The sequence below is a fragment of the Thermobia domestica genome, chromosome 18, assembly GCF_964235325.1.
Source record: "Thermobia domestica chromosome 18, izTheDome1.hap1.1, whole genome shotgun sequence".
In the NCBI taxonomy this organism is placed as follows: domain Eukaryota; kingdom Metazoa; phylum Arthropoda; class Insecta; order Zygentoma; family Lepismatidae; genus Thermobia; species Thermobia domestica.
Window position 1 is genome coordinate 122,797,247 of NC_137471.1, and position 21,961 is coordinate 122,819,207.

General features: G+C 35.1%; 1 protein-coding gene across 3 annotated transcripts in view; it reads right to left on the minus strand.

Moving 5' to 3' along the window:
• The window catches only part of LOC145676198 (uncharacterized), an 81,987-nt gene extending 61,238 nt beyond the window's left edge, over positions 1-20,749 (minus strand). Inside the window, exons 1-3 of one of the 3 annotated variants that reach the window (XM_081747115.1) lie at positions 20,159-20,749; positions 10,788-10,893; positions 1,580-3,454 (exon numbers count right to left, since the gene is read on the minus strand). In XM_081747115.1, the coding sequence (XP_081603241.1) occupies positions 3,416-3,454; positions 10,788-10,893; positions 20,159-20,496 (483 nt within the window). In that variant the 5' untranslated portion in view covers positions 20,497-20,749 and the 3' untranslated portion in view covers positions 1,580-3,415. The other 2 variants (XM_081747116.1, XM_081747114.1) reach the window with 2 other exon arrangements.
• Positions 20,750-21,961: the final 1,212 nt, after the last annotated feature.

Below are 21,961 nucleotides of genomic sequence, written 5' to 3' on the forward strand. Positions count from 1 at the left end.
AATCGATTTAGCGTCCTAAGAATAGGTTCCATCTCCTCCGTCAATCTTTTATATAACTCGGAAGCAATAGAGATGGACCACTTACGGGCCATAAATGAAAAACTATACTACCTAGCAACAAGCGGTTTTAGGGAATTGATACAACGTCTCTAGAAAATGTACCATCTTCAATCCTATCTCTCTATTGAAAACTGGAACTGGTAGAAATTTACTACTATTTCCGGTTTCAATATTGATGTTCATAGAGCATAAACGATATGATATATCGAAAAACAGTTCTCGGTCTTTTTCTTCTCACACATACATTAACTCTTTTGCAGCTCGCTATACATCACAACAGCATAAATCCTTTTCGATCTCTGTGTAAACGTTTGTCAGTTGATTCGGGAAATAAGCTAGTTCACTCAACACTATACAGTTCAAAACTACTTTTATAAGTGAACCCTTCCCTCACTTGAAAGGAACATACGACAGATTTTCTGAAACTTTCGTACGTCGTTAGCTAGGCATCTACAGGTAACTATTCGTGGAGATGTTTACGTAGAATTAACGGAATCTTGAAAATCTATGAAGGAAGATAAAACAGACTTTGCTCTTATCTGCTGTCAATCTGCATTCCATTGGTTTCTTCATCTTCGGAAACAACCCAAAGTTTGCGCACGTGACCTAGCGGGGGACAGAGAATGAAAGAAACTTACCTGCTTAGCCTCCTATCTGCTGTTCTGCGCTGTTGCAAAATGCAGCCATTATCTTACACAGCTTTTAAATGGAAGAAAATTAATTTTTAATTAGCGCGCTCTAATATTACCCTAGGAAGAAAAAGTAAAAGTGAACATGCAATATTAATACTAACAAACATTTGGACGAATTTTGGAATGTATAAAGTAAAAAGTTTTCATAATATTTTGGAAAGAAATATGCCATGTTATTATATAGGAAAATCCCAACGCATTCCGAGGGTTGGACACAGCTTAACTATTAGAAATGAAAATATTAAGTGTCAATTAACATTCTGCCTTTTACAGTGCCATTTCAATATCCTGACCTCTTACTCTATGAACTAGTATTGTGTTTTCTATATGTATTAACAAATAAACCAGGATACACCTAGCTTTAAAATTTTCACTCATATTTTTAGCGGAGATACTAGATTGTGTGATGAATAGTAAGGGTATTGCCTTACAAAGGCTGAAGTTCTGTCTCAGCATTATCTAAATCTCCACATGGGAAAATATTTACTTTGAAGTCGCTTTCAGATTCAGGCAGCGTCGCGATAAAATATATTAACATAAATGTTGATTCTGTTACGTCTCGTTGGATTAGTGTTACAAAAGTCATTCAGTACTATTAAAGACATGTGTTTCCCTTTAAACCATTTCTTATATCGTAATGTTTACAAGGGGTATGTCAAATATTACGTGCTAGTGTTCGAAGTGTAAGGTTTTTCTTATTCCATAAATGTATATTAACTTAATTCCGTTGATAGTATTCCTTGATTGTGAAGAGAAAAGAGAGGAATTAAAAGAATGTTTATATATTTTGAAAGGAAATTCGTATAGACATATATATTGATTACGACTTTTATTACTGTCTGTCTATATATATATATGTATATATATATGAAATAGGATGACAATGCACATATAATTTTTGTATCTTTTTTAAAAAGAATATGAGGAATATTCTGTTACTAAGAACCTAAGATAGGCTTTAGTCTTCATAGTAAAACTTTAAAGGAAAATGCATTATATATTATTTGCAGAAAGGCACGAACTTCGAACTTTTAATTATGTTTTACATAAAACAAAAGTACTAGATCCTTAAAAGGTTTTTGAAATTTGTGCTACAAAAATATATACTTAATACCCTCTTAATGACACCGCATATTCAGTGTTTGGAATTGACACTGAAATAAGTGCTATACCAATTGCTGTTATCTCGGAAAAATGAGAAATATTTATTTATTTATTTTGCACCTATTACAGGGCATAAGCCCCAATTACAATAGGCTTACAAAGAGTAAAATATAAAAATTTCGTAAATAGAACAAAAATACATAGATTCAAACAAAATAAGTAAATAAAAGTTACAATAAGAAAAAAGAAAATTCCATACCTTCTTTTCAAGTTATCTCCATTAACATGGGATTTCATAATCCAATATAGTAATATACATACATTCACATATACATACATACATACACACACATGTGCATATATATATATATATATATATTAACAACCTCCAGACGTCGTGCCTAATTTGCATGGGGATGACGTTATGTTTGACGCTTGGAGATCGCTACTACTCACCATCTGAAATGAGTAGGTTCGAAGCGGGAGCAGAGAAAAACCACACAAATTTAACTTTCATTTAAATAACTGTATTATTCGAAATATCAAGTGTGAATGTTTGGTAGTGTTGAGTGAGTATAACGCGTCAGATCACATATCGACAGCATCTAAGAATTCAGTCACGAATAATTCGTACATAGCTGAGATACACATACCTTGCTGATTGATGACTGCCTGGACTGGATGTTGATGTTCTATGATACAGGATCTCTCGTGCTGCAAATAGTCGGCGAACTGTAGAGTCCGACTATAACCCAACCATAATCCAAGTTAATGGTTGAACTAGAAAATGATAGATCTTCCTACATCTATTCCGCTGAATTGGACTTGCAGCTGACTACTCAACTGCGATGAGCTTTCAAGTGGTTCTCTCTGACAATCCTCCACTTCTGATCCTAATCCTCTTTGACCAGAAGTTTTTATTCTCCTTTTCCAGACATTCTGGAATTCTCTTCGTTGATTTTTGTTTATCTCAGCTATTGGTAAAACATTGGTTTCACCCGAATTACATCGTGATCAAATTCTCAGACCAACAATTTTCTGCAAGTCTGACGGTTATGCCACAGTCAAAGTGTGTCACTGTTACGTACAGAGTTTCACATTGATGACATTTCATTATTTTTAAACATAACATTGCAAATCATAATAAACATGTAAACTGACGACTTAGCGTCTAGCCATGACACAACAATTACATTTAACGCATTTACAAATTATTGACAAACGTCAACAAATAAACACAAGCACGTGTTTATACTACATAACAACATTTCATTACTATAATCCAGTATTTTAATACAACATTAAATGACTGTGATTTCTATCACCAAAATAATATGCCCAAAACCATATATCTCTACATTATACACACACACACACACACATATATATATATATATATATATATATATATATATATATACACATGTGTACATATAAGTACATATACATACATACACATACAAAAATACATACATATGCACAGAATATTTCTAAGAAGAACAGAGAATGTGTTAATCTATATTAAAACTAAATGAAATCATAATGATTAACTGGCGAATCTAGGATATTGTACGCAAAAATTCATATAAATGTAAAACCTGAAAAGAAAACATCATATTGTTTATTACCCTTGGAACCACCAGGACATTTCATTATAAAACAATAACATCATCTATTCAAGGATTACAGAGTCAATATTCTATTTGTTTCATTAAACTCGACCAAATTTGATAATTTTCTTTATGTTGATATACATGAGAAAAGGCATCGCAAAATCTATATCTGTATTCATTTTTATAATATTATTATATCTTTTACATAATCTAATTACAGGAGAATTTGAATGAGCTTCTGAATATGATCTTTTACAGCAAAACGGAGGTCTGATTCTCGATTATTCCATTTACAGACTTATGGAGGAAAACAAGTTCCATAAAATGCCTTCTATCACACAAAGATATGAAGTCAAACTTTTTTAGCAACGCCGAATAAGATACATTTTGTTTGTATGATGATCTTTTATATGTTTGATAGTACAAGTATCTCAATAATTTATTTTGTACTCTTTCAATTTTCTTATTGATAGACTTATAAAAAGGTGTCCAAATTATAGATGCTTACTCTAACTTACTACGAATGAGACTATTGAATAAAATCTTAAACGCTTGCATATTTGTAAATTCTTTCGTACTTCTGATTAAAAATCTCAATGATTTATATCCGTCATTTATTATTTTTAAAATGTGTGTATTGAAGCACAATTTATTGTCTAACCTTACACCCAGATCATTTACTTCTTTAACTCTTTGAATAGCTTCTTTGTTCAGCGTATACTGAAAATTGAATGGATTATGTTTTCTAGAAAAGGTTATAACTAAGCACTTCTCCACATTAAAATGTAGTTTATTTAAAATGCTCCACCTATAACACTCATTCAAATCCTCCTGCAATTGTAAAGCATCATTATGGGTCTTTATTTCCTTATACAATTTCATATCGTCCGCAAACATTAAACAATTAGAATGTTTTATTACTGCCGGCAGGTCATTAATTAAAAAAAAAAAAACAGAGGTCCAAGGTTCGATCCTTGAGGTATGCCAGAATTAACTTCGTATAATTGGGAACCGACTTGATTAAATATCACAAATTGTTTACGGCCTTTTAAGTACGATGAAATTAATATTAAAAGGTTATCTGATAAACCAATAACTCATAACTTTTTAAGCAATATGTCATGATCTATTTTATCAAAGGCTTTAGCGAAATCTGTATAGATGGCATCTACATTATTCTTGCTATCAAGTGAATCAGAGAGATATTGAGTAAAATTAATTAAGTTAGTTACTGTAGATCTCCTGGAATAAAATCCATGCTGGTATATAGATAAATAAGATTTCACATGATTATATATTTTAGCATAAAAAATCTGTTCAAATATTTTAGACGGAGTAGAAATTAATGATATCGGTCTATAGTTTTCCACTTCAGATGGATTACCTTTTTTTTGTGAATTGGGCGGATTTTACTAATCTTCCAAGTTTCAGGGAAAATTTGTGTTCTTAATATAAGATTATAAATATAACACAATGGTTTCATCAATACTTCGCCACAGCCTTTGAATATATTAACTGGTATTAAATCAGGTCCCGAGGATTTTGATGGTTTCAACTTTCTAATTGCTTTTACATAATCCTCTTCAGTAACAAAATTTATATTCAAGCATTGGGATACCTTCAAGTTAACCGAATCGGTTATATTATAATTAGCAGGATTTTGAGAATATACACTTTTAAAGATTTTAGCAAAACCATTGGAAATACAATTGTTGGTATCCAGAGATTGTTTTCGATAGGTCATATTACTAGTTGCTAATTTATTTTCTTTTTTGTTGTTGATAAAGTACCAAAAGGTTTTCGGATTTGTATTTATCATATTTTCAGTTTGAAAAATATACGATTTATGTGCCTTATCCATAATACTTTTTAATTTCCTACGCAATTCCTTAAATTTGTTTAGATTATAATCTGAATGCAGTTTTCGTTTTCTATAATATTCTTTCTCTTTTAAAATATTAATTATTTTTGTAGTAAACCAGCATGGGTATGAATGTTTCTTATGTAACGTCCTCTTTGGAATATATATCTCAATAATATTGTTGAAAATATTATAGAAACAATCTAGAGCATTATTAACATCCTTATTTATAATTAGTCTAGTCCAATTTTCCCTCTGTAGTCCCTTGTATAAGTTATAAAGGTCTGCTTTCGCATAATTGTATACAGTGATCGGACTACAGTTGATTTTCTTAACCTGCTCCTTGATATAAAATTGACAAGTAAGAGAAGGATGATGTTTATCTTCTTTTACAAAAGGACATATATTATAACTTACTGCAATACCACTCTTCACATTAGATAACACTAAATACAAAGTTTTGTTATAATCATTTTTTAGAGTTATGTGATTGTAAATTATATCAAGACAAAAAATTTGCTAATGAGATACAAACAGATCCACCCTGCATAAAGTTATAGAAGAATCTGTAACTGACGGTATATTGAAATCACCAACGATAATCATTTCATGATATTGAATATTTTGTATGCTCTCAACCCTGCTAAAAAAAATCATGATATTTATCAATTTTAGAATTGGGTGGAAAATATACCGATATTAAGTAGTAAAGTTTGCCACCCATTACCAGTTTGAGACAAACCACTTCCATATCTTCAATATTCATTATCAAACTTTCAACATGTATTTCATTTGATACTGCAACAAGAACACCCCCTCCCGTTCCATTAGGTGTGTCTTGTCTAAATACATTATATCTATTATCGATAAATTCACTATTGTAAATATTGTCACCCTGTTAAGTTTCAGTTAAGGTAATGACCTTAAAGTTTGCTGCAGCGATACCTATATTAATTCCCTTAATTTTGTTTTCAAATCTCTTACATTCTGATAATTCAATGTTATACAATGCGTATCATCAACCATTTAGCTCACAGCAAACTTTTGACCTCGCCTACAGTATTTAGAGTGTATACATACGTATCACTTTCCTTCTTTTTCAATTTTATGTTTCCCGCATTGTCGATCCAAAGAAAATCAAAGTTTTTCTCTTTCTTAACTTTCCTAGCTTCAGTAAATACAATTCTTCTACCTAATGACAGACTTTGGTTGACGTAGAAGGTTCCCCCCACAGAAAATCCTATATCTTTACAACTCAAGTTTCTTTTAACTTTTTTCTTGAGGAAACTATCCTTATGAAATCGTCTAACAAACTTCACAATTATGCCTGGGTTAGGCTGGCTTGGTGACTTTTTCAACCTATGGCAAACATCTATCATGTCATCCTTGATGTTTAAATCTAAAGCATTACCAACTTTTTTAACCAAGCTAGTGACATCCTCATTAGGAAGAAGAGGGATACCGTGAATGTCTACAGTATATCGTCTACTGTATTGATCTATTTCATCAATCTGCAATTGTAATTTATCAACCTGTTTTTTTAGAGTTAAATTTTCGTTTTTGAGTTCATCAACTACTATCATACACTTCTTTAACTCTTCACTTTGAGTTTTTAAAGCGTTTGCGTTTTCGTCCTGTTTTTCATGATCTGAGTTAAAAGATTTGTTTAAGTCCTCTTCAAGTTGCTTATGAGACTGGTTTAGGTTGTCGGAATCTTTCTTGATGGAGAGTAATAATTGGTACATGTCACTTAACGAGGGAAGATTTTCGGCAGTTTCCAAAGGGGTTTCACTTGTCATAGACCTACGACGCAGTTTCTCACAGTTTTTGCATCGCCAAATTTGATCCATAGAGCGAAGATACTTCACATCTTTTTCATTTAAATTTACGCAAGAACTATGATAAATATTACCACATTTCCCACATTGTACTTTCTGGTTACTGTCTTGTGGAGGTACGACTTTTTCACATCCTTCACAAATTCCCATTTCGATACGAACGAGCAGACAAGCTTTGTGCCCACTAAAAGTTTAATTAAAATGTCGATTTTTGGTAGTATCTTTATGGCTGTTCGAAATATATTTTATAAGCTTAGTAACTTTCTGATCACATTACAAGTTATTATTATATACGATCTGGTATCACTGTGTTATAATTGTGAGTTTGCAATACTGCTCGTACAAGAGAGTTTGCAATACTGTTTACGGTTTGTTTACCTTTTATCGAAGTATTATTCTGTCGCTTTTTGTCTAACTAATTAAATACAACAAAGATTAAGTGTTCACTATTGACTGGATCTTCTTGTTACCAAAAATCAAAATTAACACTAGAATACACGAAAATATCGGGCACAAAACTGCACTCACATTGTGATTTCTTCTTGTTCTTCTCAATATAAGGGGTATATAATTAGGGTGAATAATAATTTCCATTTATTTACGGTACCAAGCGCAGAATGTTTAATGAACGTAAAATACGATATTGCCCAAATTTTTATTTTAATGTTCGATGGAATCCTGTTAACGCACCTTGCTGCTCCACGTTACTCGGCGAATTATTTTCAAGTTATTTTTCTCATCGTACTGTAATGGTAATTATCTAATTTTAATCATTTAGGCCCTGTGTTCTGCTACTAATGAGCAGAACCTCCTGTTGGCATGTTGGCTAAACTGCTCGTGCAATCACTAAAGGTTAAGGACTTCGATTAGCAATAGGGAGTAAATTTATCTCGGTTCAGATAGATTCAAGGCGAGAGCATGCTTACCTGCTAAATTTTCCGTCGATCTGGCAAGGGTTTGTACTATTGGAAGTCTACTTGCGTAATACCATTTAAATGAAGATGCACTCTCTCTCGAAGTTGGTGCAAATCACAATAACATTTTATAATATACACAAATTTCTAACGACGACCGAAACTAATATCGCTCACGTACAAAAACCATGGGATCACAATTGTTGAAATATCTCTCCAACAGAAGTACTGCGTATGTATCACTCTTTGCCACGCTCGTACCTAAAATGGCACAGATTGTGCAGTCAAGGACATATGCCATAAACGAAATCTCCTGAGTGCACACAGTAGTAAGCCTAAAGAATGAAAATCATTATGTTGTAATCTATCTATTAAAAAAAAATGGAAGATATTCCTTGACTTAATGAATGATGGGGGTATAGAAATTGATTCTAGCTAGGTAGTGAATATATACGATTTGAAATAAGAATGTAGGTTAAAACAATGCCGTAAGTTTGTTTAGCAGACCGTACATTATTGTGATACAACCAAGTCATAGGAGAACCGCCGCAAAATCGCAAATGTTAACAAAAAGTCCTACCATAAATGCTTTTTTTATAAGTTATCTTAAACGTAACTGGCATTTGCATTTTTCCTTGCGAATTTTGGATATTTGGAAATTCTCTGCAAATTTTGAAACTAATTTATTGCTTGATTTGCAACAAACAACACAATTTCTTATATTACGTCCGATCGAATTTCCCACATTCATGCGAAGTATGTTTGCGTAGGACTTGATAATTCTTGTCCACAATAAGGATTGTGACTATATCTCTTCCAAATTTTCATTCGAAATAAAATGTGCATTGCACATTAACAACACTATTGGTGTTTAATAAAAAAACGCTCATGAGTTTAATTTTTCAAACAGAGCTTATTATACACATTGCTTTACGTTCTGTTTTTCCTCTATATGATTGCAATTAAGCGTGAAAAACTAATATTGTGAAATGAATATTTCTACAATTGACGACTAACCAATATAATTCACAGTTTTTTGCCATGGATTTTTCGCAATTTTATGCAATAGCACTTGAAGTACGAACGTCGCTTTGGGGTTTTTCCAATGCATGAGTAAATATGTGTTTGCTCAAAGCGTTTTTCAGAGAGAAAGTTCTATTACACTCGTTACATGCATACGGCTTTACCAATGTATGTGTAGAAATATGGCTCTTTAAAGCCGATTTCTGAACGCAAGCTTTGCCGCATTGGTTACAAACATATGGTTTCTCCGATATATGACTCAATATGTGGGTGCGCAATGTAGATTTATGCGAGAAGGCTTTGTCACAAATTTGGCAAACGAACATCTTCTCTTGAGTATGAATTAACATGTGGGTTGTCAAACTTGTCTTAATGGAAAAAGCCATTCCACATTCCTGGCACTTATGTGGTTTATGAAATGTGTGGGTTAACAAATGAATTTTCAAGCAACGCTTATTACGGAAGCTCTTTCCACATTTCTCACATTTATATTGTTTCGCAGATATGTGGATAAGCATATGTCTCTTCAACCCAGACATTCCAGAGAATGCGTTTCCACACTCCTGGCAAATGTGTGGTCTATAATATGTATGGGTATTCTTCATATGAGATTGCAATCTTGAATTGTGCGAGAAAGCACTTCCACATTTCTGACAAACGTGTGGTTTATGCAATGTATGAGATGACATGTGAGCCCTCAATGTTGGCTTCCAGGAAAAGCCTCTTCCACATTCGTTGCAAATATATCGTTTACGCAATGAGTGTGTCGATAAATGACTTTTCAATGCTGGTTTTCGCGAAAAACTTTTACCGCAGTAGCACTTGTGAGATAGATCTTTCTCATGGCTTAGAAGATGTTCCTTTAAATATGATAGCTTCGAGAAAGCTTTAGAGCACGAGTCGCATTTATAAGCTTTGTCCGAAGTATGGATTAGGATGTGCTGCTTCAAAGCAGAATTCCGGGAGAACGATTTTCCACATTTGCTGCAAGTGTATGGCCTTTCGTATGTATGCGTTAACATATGTTCCCTCAAATGACTTTTGTGAAAAAATGGCCTTTGGCACTCGTGGCAGACACAGGTGTATTCCCTATTTAATCCGTGAGTTAATATGTGAGATTTTAACGCTGACTTTGCAGCAAAAGCCTTGTTGCAATGGTCGCAAATATATGGTTTCTCTAGAGTATGAGTTTTCATGTGCCTTTTCAAATTTGGTTTCAAAGAGAAAGCCCTACTACATTCCCAGCAGATGTGTGGTTTCTCTAACGTATGAGTTAACATGTGCTCCTTCAACTTCGTCTTAAGTGGAAAAGCCTTACCACATTCATCACAATTGTGTCGTTTAGCCTTGGTATGCGTAAATAGGTGAACATTCAAGCCACTTTTCCAAGCGAATCGTCTACCACATTCCTGACAAGTATGTGGTTTCTCTAATGTGTGGGTTAACAAGTGTTTTTGCAAATATTGTTTGAGAGAGAAAGCTCTGCTGCATTCTACACAGATGTGTGGTTTCTCTAATGAATGGGTAGATATGTGATTTTTTAAAACTTGCCTATTAGAAAAAGTCTTGCTACAATGTTCACAAATGTACTGCCTCTCACCACATGTCTGTGACCTCTCTTTTATAAAGCTGACCGTATGGGAATTCAAATGACTGTTCCGGGAAACAATATTTCCACCTACCTGGAAAGCCTGTTTTCCTTCATTCGTAATAATATTGGCGTTTCTGCTGATGTCCAGAATTTCATGGTTCGTTGCTCCATATTTCTCGTACGATAAGATAGATGTTCTGAAAATATTAACAAATTTTGACAAAAAGAAACGAAAACAAAGAAGTATGAAAGCAATTTGATCAAAATTCTTATTTAAAGTGACAAACTTATAAGGGAAACAAATACGCAAAATATGAATAGTACGAGGGGGTGCTGATAAGTTCTCAACTTTACTAAGAAAAATAAGACAAAATTAAATTTTGTTGGATTTATTCAACATACTCTCCCTTCAATTCGATGCATTTTTTGCTTTGGGCCTGCAATTTATTTAGGCCCTCTAAATAAAACTCTTTTGGTTGGATGTCAAACCATGAGTTTACTGCTGTAATTGCTTAAGAAATGGTGGAGAATTTTTGCCCCTTCAAGTGTTTCTTTAAACTGGCAAGAACTAGCAAGAACCTTTGAACTCGATGTTTGCACACGAAACGTTTTTGGGCTCGGTGAACCAGTGTGACGTCACCCTTTTGATTGTTCCTTTGTCTCTGGATCATATAAATAGATCCTTGTTTCATGCTTCGTGACCAAGCGTTCCACAAAATTAGTCCCTTCCTGCTCAAAACCTCTTTGGAAGCAAGCACTCTTGCACGCTTTTGATCGACTTGCAAACAATTCCGCACCCATTTGGCAGAAAGTTTGCGATAATGGCACCAACGCGTCAACGGGATATACCTAGGTCGTCTGCTACACTTTTAGCAGAAATTCGTCTGTCTATGAGAATCATTTCATGAACCTGTTCAATGATTTCTGGCACAATTACTATGGATGGTCTCCCAGGGCGGGGGTCATCTTCAGAGCCAAAATGGCCTGTCTTGAATTTCACAACTCAATTCTTCACTGTGGCTTAACAAGGTGCATGGACCCCCAATGTTTGTTGCATCTCACCATGGATCGTCTTCGCGGATTTCCCCTGGAGGAAGAGGAACTTCATCACCGCTCGACTCTCAACATCGTTGAACTTGTTGGGCTGCCCTGCCATCTCAAGCACTCACCTAAAAAAAACTTTCCTTAGTACCAATGTTTTAATACAATATTTCGTCACGAACATATAGACACATGTATCTTTCAAATAAAAACAAACATTATAAATATCAAAAGGGGGCAAAGCTAAGGACTTCCCAGCACGCCCTCGTACATGGTGTGAAGACATACGAGGTCCGACAATAAAGTTATGGGAATGTTTTTTATCAGCTGATGCTGGCAACTCTGCAGACGTAAACCGCCGCCAGCGTGTAAGCACGGGCCTTCTTCACTAGCACGGCACGTGGTACTCACGAAATATTATTTATCTTGGAGTTAGAGGTTGAAGAGTGCGGTTGTGTGCTGAACCACCATCACATGAATGGAAGCACGAAATATTGAGCAACGTTACGTAATCTCCTTCTATGTGAAACTTGATGAAACTGATGCGGTAACGTCCCGGAAGTTTCAGCAGGCCTTTGGTAATGAAGTCATCAATGGTACAGGTGTATCGTTCGCACAATGTTTGTGGAAAGCAGAACAAAATTCGAAGATGAGCCCCGTAGTGGGCGAACCATAACAACACGGACGAAAGAGAACACAGACAGGGCGAGGGAACTCGTGCGAACGAATAGACGATTAACCGTGAAAATTATTGCGAATGAACTGAACATGAATCGAGAAACTGCGTCTGATATTAACTGAAAATTTGGGAATGCGAAGTGTGCCAAACTGGTTCGGAAAAATTTCACACAGCAACAAAAAGATCATCGGAGGACTGTGGCGGTTGATTTGTTGGACCAAGTGGAATCAAGCCTGGATTTACTGAACAGTATTATTACTGGTGGTGAAAGTTGGTGTTTTCAATATGATCACGAATCGAAACGTCGAAGTGCGTGATGGTGTCCGAAAGATTCGCCACGACTACAGAAAGCCCGCATGTCGAAGTCCAAGGTGAAATTAATGCTTGTCTGCTTTTCCGACTCCAGGAGAATTGTCCATAAAGAGCAGGTACCTCCAGGGCAAACAGTAAAACAACATTTCTTCTATAAATAAATTCTCAAGAGATTTCGAAAACGCGTCTGTCGTGTTCGTCCAGAGATTGCTGACACCTGGATCCTCCATCACGATAATGCCCCAATCCATACTGCATTGTCCGTTCGACAGTATTTGGCACCAAAATCCATTACAGTACTACCACACCATCCTTATTCACCGGACATCGCCCCTTGTGTTTTTTTCTGTTTATGAAAGCAGTTCTTAGAGGACACCATTTTGAAGCAGAAACAGACATTCAAACAGCTGTAACACAAGCTTTGGCAGGCATCCCAAAAGAAGACTTACAGAGATGTTACCAACAATAGAAACGCCGATGGAGTAATTGTGTGCAGGCACCAAGGGAGTACTTTGAAAGTGATCATATTGTGGTTGATTAAAAATTTAAGTAAAGTTGTTTTTCCCAACAATTCTCATTACTTTATTGTTAACTCCTGTATAGGCTAAAAGCTCATACTATTATTAGAGCTGTATAAAATTCAAGTAAACGTCTTTACACACTTTGATTCGGTTTAGTGGAAGAAATATTTAGTGTAGCTATAAACACAATTCTAATTTAATTAACCAACGTAATTTTATAGTTTTCTGGAACAAACCAGTGATAAGAATTTTAGAGAACTAGCATGTCTCCGCTTTACCTACATTTATATGTATATAAGAAATGCTACATACACTCCATTTCTCAATTTTTGTTGTAGTATGCGATTTAACCATTTTTATATGAATTTGATAAGAATTTTGTGAAATCAAAAACGATGTCTCTCGAATATCCATATGTCTTTCGAACTGGAATAAACGTTAAGATTTTTATTTAGTTCTTTGATTATAACAAGTTCAAAAAATAATAATAAGAGCCAGTGATTATGGGTAAAATTTGAAGGCATGAGAGATAATGAAAAAGAAAGTAATATAAAGCGTGGAACCACTGTTGGGAAATGTTTACTCTAATCTGCAATCAGCCGAAAATTTGTCCGATTAATATAAAAAGGTCTATAAGGCGTGATATACACTACGAGATTAATCGTAGGAAATATCTTAGGATTTATCTTCGAAAAATATTATGACATATCTTATAGGAAATCCTACCCTTTTTGTGCCATACACGCGAAGAGTTTTCCTGCCTGACCGAATGACGTTTATCAACATTTTGAAATAGTTCTACTTAATAAAAGTACAAAGTTGAAGAATTACTATGCTAACCACACTGCACATCCCACTAATATTAATATCAGGCGCTATATTGTTAAATTGGATACCTCTAAAAAGGAAAAAAGAAGAAAAGCATAAAAGTCAGAAGGGTGCTGGGATACTTTTGGCGTACCACATTTTAGAAGACTTACAAGTAAAATTTAATACTTTGCATAAAAAGACATTTTTTGCAAAGAACATAATTAAATACAAAGTAATACACTTGTATTTTGTGTTTACAACTGTAGAGTTACTAGTGTAAAATCATTATAAATGTTTTAACGACGGATAAAATAGGTGAAAGACAATGTTTGGCAGAAAGGGTCCAGCTAATTTTTCTAAGAAATGTTACAATTTTGGTAGTTTCTATTCACATTAGTATATGGGACCAGCACAATTTTCAAAAAGTGATAAAATTTCGCTCACTTCTAATAATATTAGGTTAGTTTAAGTTACTTAATTTCATCAGGTTAGATTTCGTTAGGTTGTATTAGGTCTAAGTATTTGCATCTTGCATTTCTCCTGTAAATTTTGTATGTGTTGCCTACTTCTGGACCCCTTCTGCGAAACATTTACCTAAGTGAGTGCATATGAAAGATGCCCGGTGATACTATTTTCCACAACCGGTATATTTCTGCATAGTTTACAGAAGCTATAATTTATGTTTACAAGTGGAGCGCTACTACCACGATACCATGACAAGTGCGATTGAAACTCGTATCATTGCCATAACCCACTCGTTTTCACTAAATTCACTGACGCGCCTGCTTCCTTCGCTTGCACCCCTCGCTGACGCTCGGGCCCCCGTTTCACCTTGCTCTGCTTCAGTTAGATAGCATTCGTAATTTCCAGAAACCACTTAGCACAACTTGGTTTGAGATTTTTGCAATAGAGTATTTATATTCTATATCCGGCCGCCGTATTCGTACGCAAATCGTAAAAGAATTGAAGATTATCAACAATTGCTTTTGGTGGTCCCGTTGATGGATTTTATCTATGCTATGTAAGATATTTTCATGTCGGTCAACGCAAATCAGTTAGGAAACAGTGACAAATTATAATTTTTCAACAATTATTTCGAGTGGTACACTTCAAGTAAACCTGCACGATCAGAAGATACCTCATCAGTTGTGTTTTCACTTTCTCTCACCTGATGTCGCTTAAATCGAAATCTTACGAATTTTCATTCCGAAATAGAGCGTGCTCTAAACAAGAGAAATCTCATAGGATCGTTCAGAACACAGGAAATGACATGCGATCTGATGCCATACACGTTGAGATTATGACTCTAGGACAAATCGTAAGAGGTGTCCTAGGATCTATCTTATAGTGTATAGCCGGCCTAACTGGAGATAGAATTGTCAAATCGAGGTTCGGTCAAAGGTAATATTTCACTATTGAAGATAAAGACCGCACTAATTTAAAAATGATTGGAAATTGGGGGCAAACCGAGGGAAACTAGAAAGGATATTTGCAATTGCGTTTGTACTATACAAAATTAAAAAGAGAAAATATAAATTGTGATCACTGATTCTTGAAGCAGAAAATTGTACAAGATCCTACGAAACAGCGATAAAAATGGTGAAATGGATCGGATTGGATTTTGAGTTTAAGTTTTCCTTCTGCTGCAATGCTATATCAAACTTGGATCTAGAGCTTAATGTGGAACGCAAATCTCATAAACTCTCGCCGGGAGTCAAACCTGGATCTACCATGCCAAAGATAGGTAAACAACCGCTTAGGCAAAAGGAAGTTCATAAAATGTTTAACTGGAAAACAAAGCATACGTTGAAAACAAAATGGTTTTAGGCGCATCTTTTGGGAATGATGGGCAATGACAAAATAAGTATTTTGAGATGCAGAACTACTTTCCAAAATATCGCCTATTTTGCTGCAGATCTCCGAAAATTTTTCAAACTGATACTGAAATGTCCAAGCCCAAAGAAAAAAATGTCGGTAAAGATTCTGTCCTAGGGAATATTTTGTTGTTGGAATTATAGATTTCAGATATTTAAAAAATGAATGAAGGAATGACATTGCGTGCATATTATAGAAAATGAGGATAAAGCTTAAATCGTAGTGGCTCTAACGCCTTCAAGAAATTCAAACAATATCGTGAGGACATGAACAAAGACTATGGCTGGCATAAATATGCAAACATTGAAAGCACGATACACGTTTAACGAATGATAAACAATTAAAAAAAAGAAAAAAAAGCAATTTCAGGAGAGCATCCGCTTCCTGGCAAAATCCGTGAATAAATTGTTCTAAGCTATTAAAATATTCAGAGGTGCGCTGAAATTACTGACAAGGCTCAAAAAAATCTAACTTGCAGTAGCGATCCTCAATTTTTGAAGGGAGGAGTATTTCTGAAACACAAACGCGTGAAATGGGGGAACTGAATTTAGTATCACAACATTTGCACCAGAAATGAACGAGGCAGAAATCATCATATTCGAATAAGAAGAAATAACCCAACACTTATTTTTAGTACACTCATATACCAGTAAGCCTGCATAGTTTCTTACTGAGCGAACACTTCACGAGATTAGCGACCACGGTCTCCTCAAATAGGATTACGTAAGGACGAGTAAGTGAAATAAAGCAAAGTAGTTTGCAAGTACAGAAATATCTTAAACTTCTGACGGAATACCCTTGCGCCGACCGTCCCCAGCATTTTTCTAGGTATTCCTTGAGGGTTGTGGCACGATGGTATAGTGGTAAAGCACTTAACTCTGGTGCGTGGTATCCCTGGTTCGATCCCCGGCCAAATAAATTTGTGGTGGACAACGTCGTGTCCGTGAAATTTCTTGGGGTACTCCCGTTTCTTTCTACATTTTCATTCTACCCATCCTTTCATTGTTATTCGCTTGCTTGAATTATAGTCTCCCTGAGATAATGGTGGGACGTTAAACTGAAAGATTTCTTCGTTTGAAGTTCGCGATTTAATGTTACCCTAAGGCAGATTGAGCCATTTAGCACATTCATTTGTATCCTCTGTTAAAAAAAAGAAAAAAAAACTAGAAGAAAGTTTGTCCTAGGGTAACATTAAATCGCGAACCGTAAGATTAAGATACGATCTATAGAAATATTTTCCTGTTTGGCCTGTAGATTCTTCCAACTGCTTCTCTTCATTTTTAGGTTGGAAGAATCTACAGGCCAAACAAGAAAATATTTCCATAGACCGTATATTCATCCAACAATTCGTTCTCTGGTTATGATCATTTCTGTAGTAGTCCGGCGGGGCTACACCTCGAAACCGATGCATTTTCGGACAGCTGTTCCGTCTATCAAAATGGATATTTTTGCACTGTTGGTCGTAGTGGTTGAAAGTTGGAAGCAAGGTTTTTGTGACTTCAAGGTATGACTTCTTTCCAGTGTAACATTTCTTCAAATATTTTTTCCGGTATGTGCTGCATACTTCTCCTTGACAAAATAGTGATTTCAATATATATTTTCCTTGAGTTGATTTTAAGTTTAACGTCTCTTGGAGGAGCAAGAACGGGATTTGCTAATTAACGGGGGATCCGAACCACAGAAGCTCCAACCAGGAATCAAACCCGAGGCTCCAACGCCATAGGCGTGTACGTTAACCCGTTACAAGCCACAAAGGAGCTCAATATATATATTCTCGTTGTATTTTCGTATAAGATAGGCGCAGTAGCACATTTTCTCTCGGATTACCATCCCAACACTACAATTTTCTATCCTTATTTACACTAATGAAAACCACAAATCCAACAACGAAGGGTTACCTATGACTGTACCTCGATTTCACTATTTGGCCAATTATTTTTGTACCATTTCAAAAATTCGATGAGCTGTAGCTGAGAACCGTGGCACTACCGGAGACTTGATTAATATCTCAACAATTAACAGGAAATGCAAGTCTCTTAAAACCAGACGTGCTTTGGATGTGTTGTGCTAGGTACAGTGATTCAAAACATTGATTTCCGCAAAATTTTTCATTCCTTAATATTACTTATAAACAAGTGGCCTACTGCTAGCTTTCTTATCTGTGAGAACATTCAGATTGTGTAGCCAAGAAAGAGAAAGATTAAGACCAGAATGAAGAGAAGGGGTTTATAATACTCCTGTCAGATTATTAGGAATCAAATCTCATTTCATACTGGCAAACAAGAATCATTTACTGAAAATGAAAAAGATAATTTTGATTGTTTCCTCATGTTCGAGAAGTGAACGAACTGCAAAAGTGAATAAGTTAAATCATGACTCTTAAGGTGATGATGAAGCGATAACTTACACTAGTAAAGATGGTTTTGTATCGGTTTGAGCGGAGGCAAGAGCAGCATAAAGCGCATAAAACTACCGATATACCATCCAAGTATACGCTTTAAAACCACCGATGCCTCATTGTTGAAATCACATTAACATACTAAATTTGAAATTGACAACCCTAGAAATTTTACAGTAAAAGAAGGTACTCATGCGCTAGTCGTAAAACTTCAAGGGAAAAGAAAACATAATTTCTGTTTCTAATAAGGATTGAGCACGATTGGAGGTAGTATTGTGCGAGGAATTTTTATCGAGCCATATCCTGAAATTATTACTTGAAAGAACTACCTACCAAAGTAATATTATTAAATAAAAAAAATATGAAAGTACCGGCCATTGTTTAGTTTCGGGGTGCCAGTTTTTTTGCCTACTTTTATGCGATGTTCTATTCTGATTGTCATTTTATGGTTTCATACGTTAAATTAGTGAAATGAAATGAAATCTTTAAGTTTAACGTCCCATGGTTATGCCGCCTAAGCTAAAGGAGACGGTGATAATGAGAAATGAGTGAATGGTGGAATGAAGAAAGTGGGAAGAAACGGAAGAACCCCGAGAACGGTATTTGTCCACCACAAAGTCTACACGGCGCGGGCTGGGATCGAACCAGGGACCCCAAACGCCGGAGGTGAGCGCTCTACCACTGAGGCACCACGGCTCCCTACGTTAAATTAGTATCCATAGTATAAGTAGTAGTAGTAGGAACGGGTTAGAAGCCCCGTAGGGGTTTGTTGGGTTGTGTTCTCGATTTAAAATGGGCAAACATTTGCAAGATACTTTCTTATCTTTATAATTTTGCATGTAACATTGCCACAAACGACCCTTCTTCCTGACCATTTCTCGAAATTTCATGCATTGATTCACATGTAAAAGAAGTCCGAGTAGCTCTTCAGAAATTCGAGTCAAATTTCTGACGTCTACTACTAACGGTGGTTCAGGGTTTATTAGAATTACTTCATCACTGGTTTACATAATTCTACATTACTTTACAAAATGGTTCCTTTTCATCATTTGTAAATTAGCACTTTTCTAATTTTGGCTATTGTTTAGCATTGGGGAGCCAACTTTTGCACCTACTTTTATGCGATATTCTATTCCGATGCAGTTGTTTTTTAGTTTCATACTTTAAATTACGTTACCAACATTAAATTCAGACAGCATTGCAAAGCGAGCGTTAGCGAGTGAAGGCGGGTTAAAGCCCCGCACGACACGTTGTTTTGTATCTTCGTTACCAACAATTCACTTTCTTTTCTCACATAAATCATTTCCACTTACCTTTACGGTTTGTACAAATTCCCTACTGCCCTAAAAACAATTGTGTTCGATAGTTTCTTGACTACTTGAACACCACTATCAACTCATTTCTTCCGTAAATCATCCTACTTTTTGCTAGTTTGGTTTCCCAATACTAAACAATGACCTTACTTTTTAGTGCAAATGGTAATGGAACTTAAAAAATCATATTGTTATTATATAAAGTACAGTCAAAGAATTTAAAATTTTTAATCTCCAAATTCTTTAAAACCTAGAAGTAAATCATAATATATTAAAATAAAGTAATTAGTCATATGGATCTTATAATTTGGAAGATAAAGTAAACAAATGGAAATAAATTCCTTCCCGGGAATTTATAGGCCAGTAAAAAAACCGGGAATATTCCCATTTTTAAAATTCCTTCCTACCGGGAATATTCCCACTGCCCATCACTAACCATAATAAGTCATTAACATTTCTGCTTAACTTACCAAGTACGGAAGTACACTAAATAATAATAACTGTGATAATTACCTTTCTACCCTAGTTGAATTGACATTTACTGAAATTTGTTTCATATCAATTGAGTGCGACACGCGTGACTCAGAACCCACTTCGTATCTTGATGTTTCTAAATTTACGTTACATGCAGACTTTATTTTTGTTGCAGGCTCTGACTTCGTGAAATGAATATTTGATCTTGCATTTAAGAAAGAATGTACATATTTATCCTCTTCCACATCGTTCGCTTTCTGTGTCGGATGTATGACTTCTTTCACATCCGCATTCATGTGATATATAAACCCTTTTCCTTCTAATGGGTCGTCTTTAACAAGGATATTGTTATTCTTCATGTATGCTTCGCCAGCCATTATGAATTCATATCTAATACGAAAATAGGTCGGGTTCTACGCGTATTTAGAACTTTCGGTATGAAACTGCTATAGAGTTAACATTCATTATATCGCATACGTAGTAGTCGAGTGACATTTTTACAAGAATAACGTATACAAGAGAAAATTATTGAACATTCACATAACTCAGAAATTGAATTTAGTTTGGTATTTGTGCTCTCACTGAAAATTGCGTCGTCTTTCGCGATCACTGTTGCTAAATTATAAAATACAGCATTGCCAGACTACATAATCAAATTTATCGTCACAATAACTTTAAATATAAGGGGGGGGGGTGACTGGCATTCCAGCAGAGTTGGCAAGGTAATTTACTTGTTACGTATTTTACATAAATTACGCGTAATTTACTAGTAATATACGTCATGTAGAAATCCAGTTTTTTACGCAGACGGAGAAAACTATATTTCTTTCATTAAAACTAAGATCATTTTGAATAATCGGTTAGAATGTAAGCTTAGTTTTCTTATTTAAGCATTAAAACATTATTGTCTTCTAAACATTATATTCAAAAGTAATGATTTCATGCCAAACCATAGCAAAAAAAGATAATTTTGGATAGCCCCTCGCCGGCCCACTACTACTTTCCACCTATTAGCCAGTGGTGGCTAATGTTAGCGTTGCACAACAACCAAAGTATTTCAAGAAAACAAATATTATTAATAGTAGTAAAGAACAGAAAAATACTCTTTAATAGGGTAGGTGGGGGCAAAGATCCGCAGTTTTCACGTTTTTTCTTTTCTCGATTTATGGTCTTTAATTTCGAAACTCGAAATGCCACAAATTGATACTTTATTTATTCAGCTACATTGAACATCAATTTTAGAACCTGCAAAGTTACTGTGTTTGAGTGGGAATTTGATTTTATGGACCCATGCAATTTCGGACCTTTGCCCCATTGCATGGGGTAAAAATCCGCAAGTGAATTATAATGCGGATTGTTTCCCCACACAGAAAAAACAAAATTGTTACAAAACTTTTTGGTATTTTTACTGTATTAAACTGTGTTATAGTTACCATAATACATAAAATAGTTTTATTCGTGTATTTTAAATTGACAAGTAGGTCTCGATACTTAAATAACATTAGAAATTGAACAAAAAACTTTAGAACAGAAACAAATCACTCAGATCAGTCTTAAAACCTATCATATCTTTGAAACGAGTTGAAGTGCTTTCAATCGGTTTGGACAATTTCCTCACAACGTCGTCTTTATGAAAGAATGATTGTTCAACCGTTTCCTTGAATCGCATGGTGCGAGAAACCCTTTTATAGAAGACACCTATGTAGCCATCAACGTCAACTTCTATTATTTTAGCCACGTATAAACGGAATGATTTCGCTTTTCCATACACTTTGACCACAACAAAGTCACCGACTGCAAGCTCAGCTGGAATATTGTCGTTCTCAATTTCCGATTCACCAC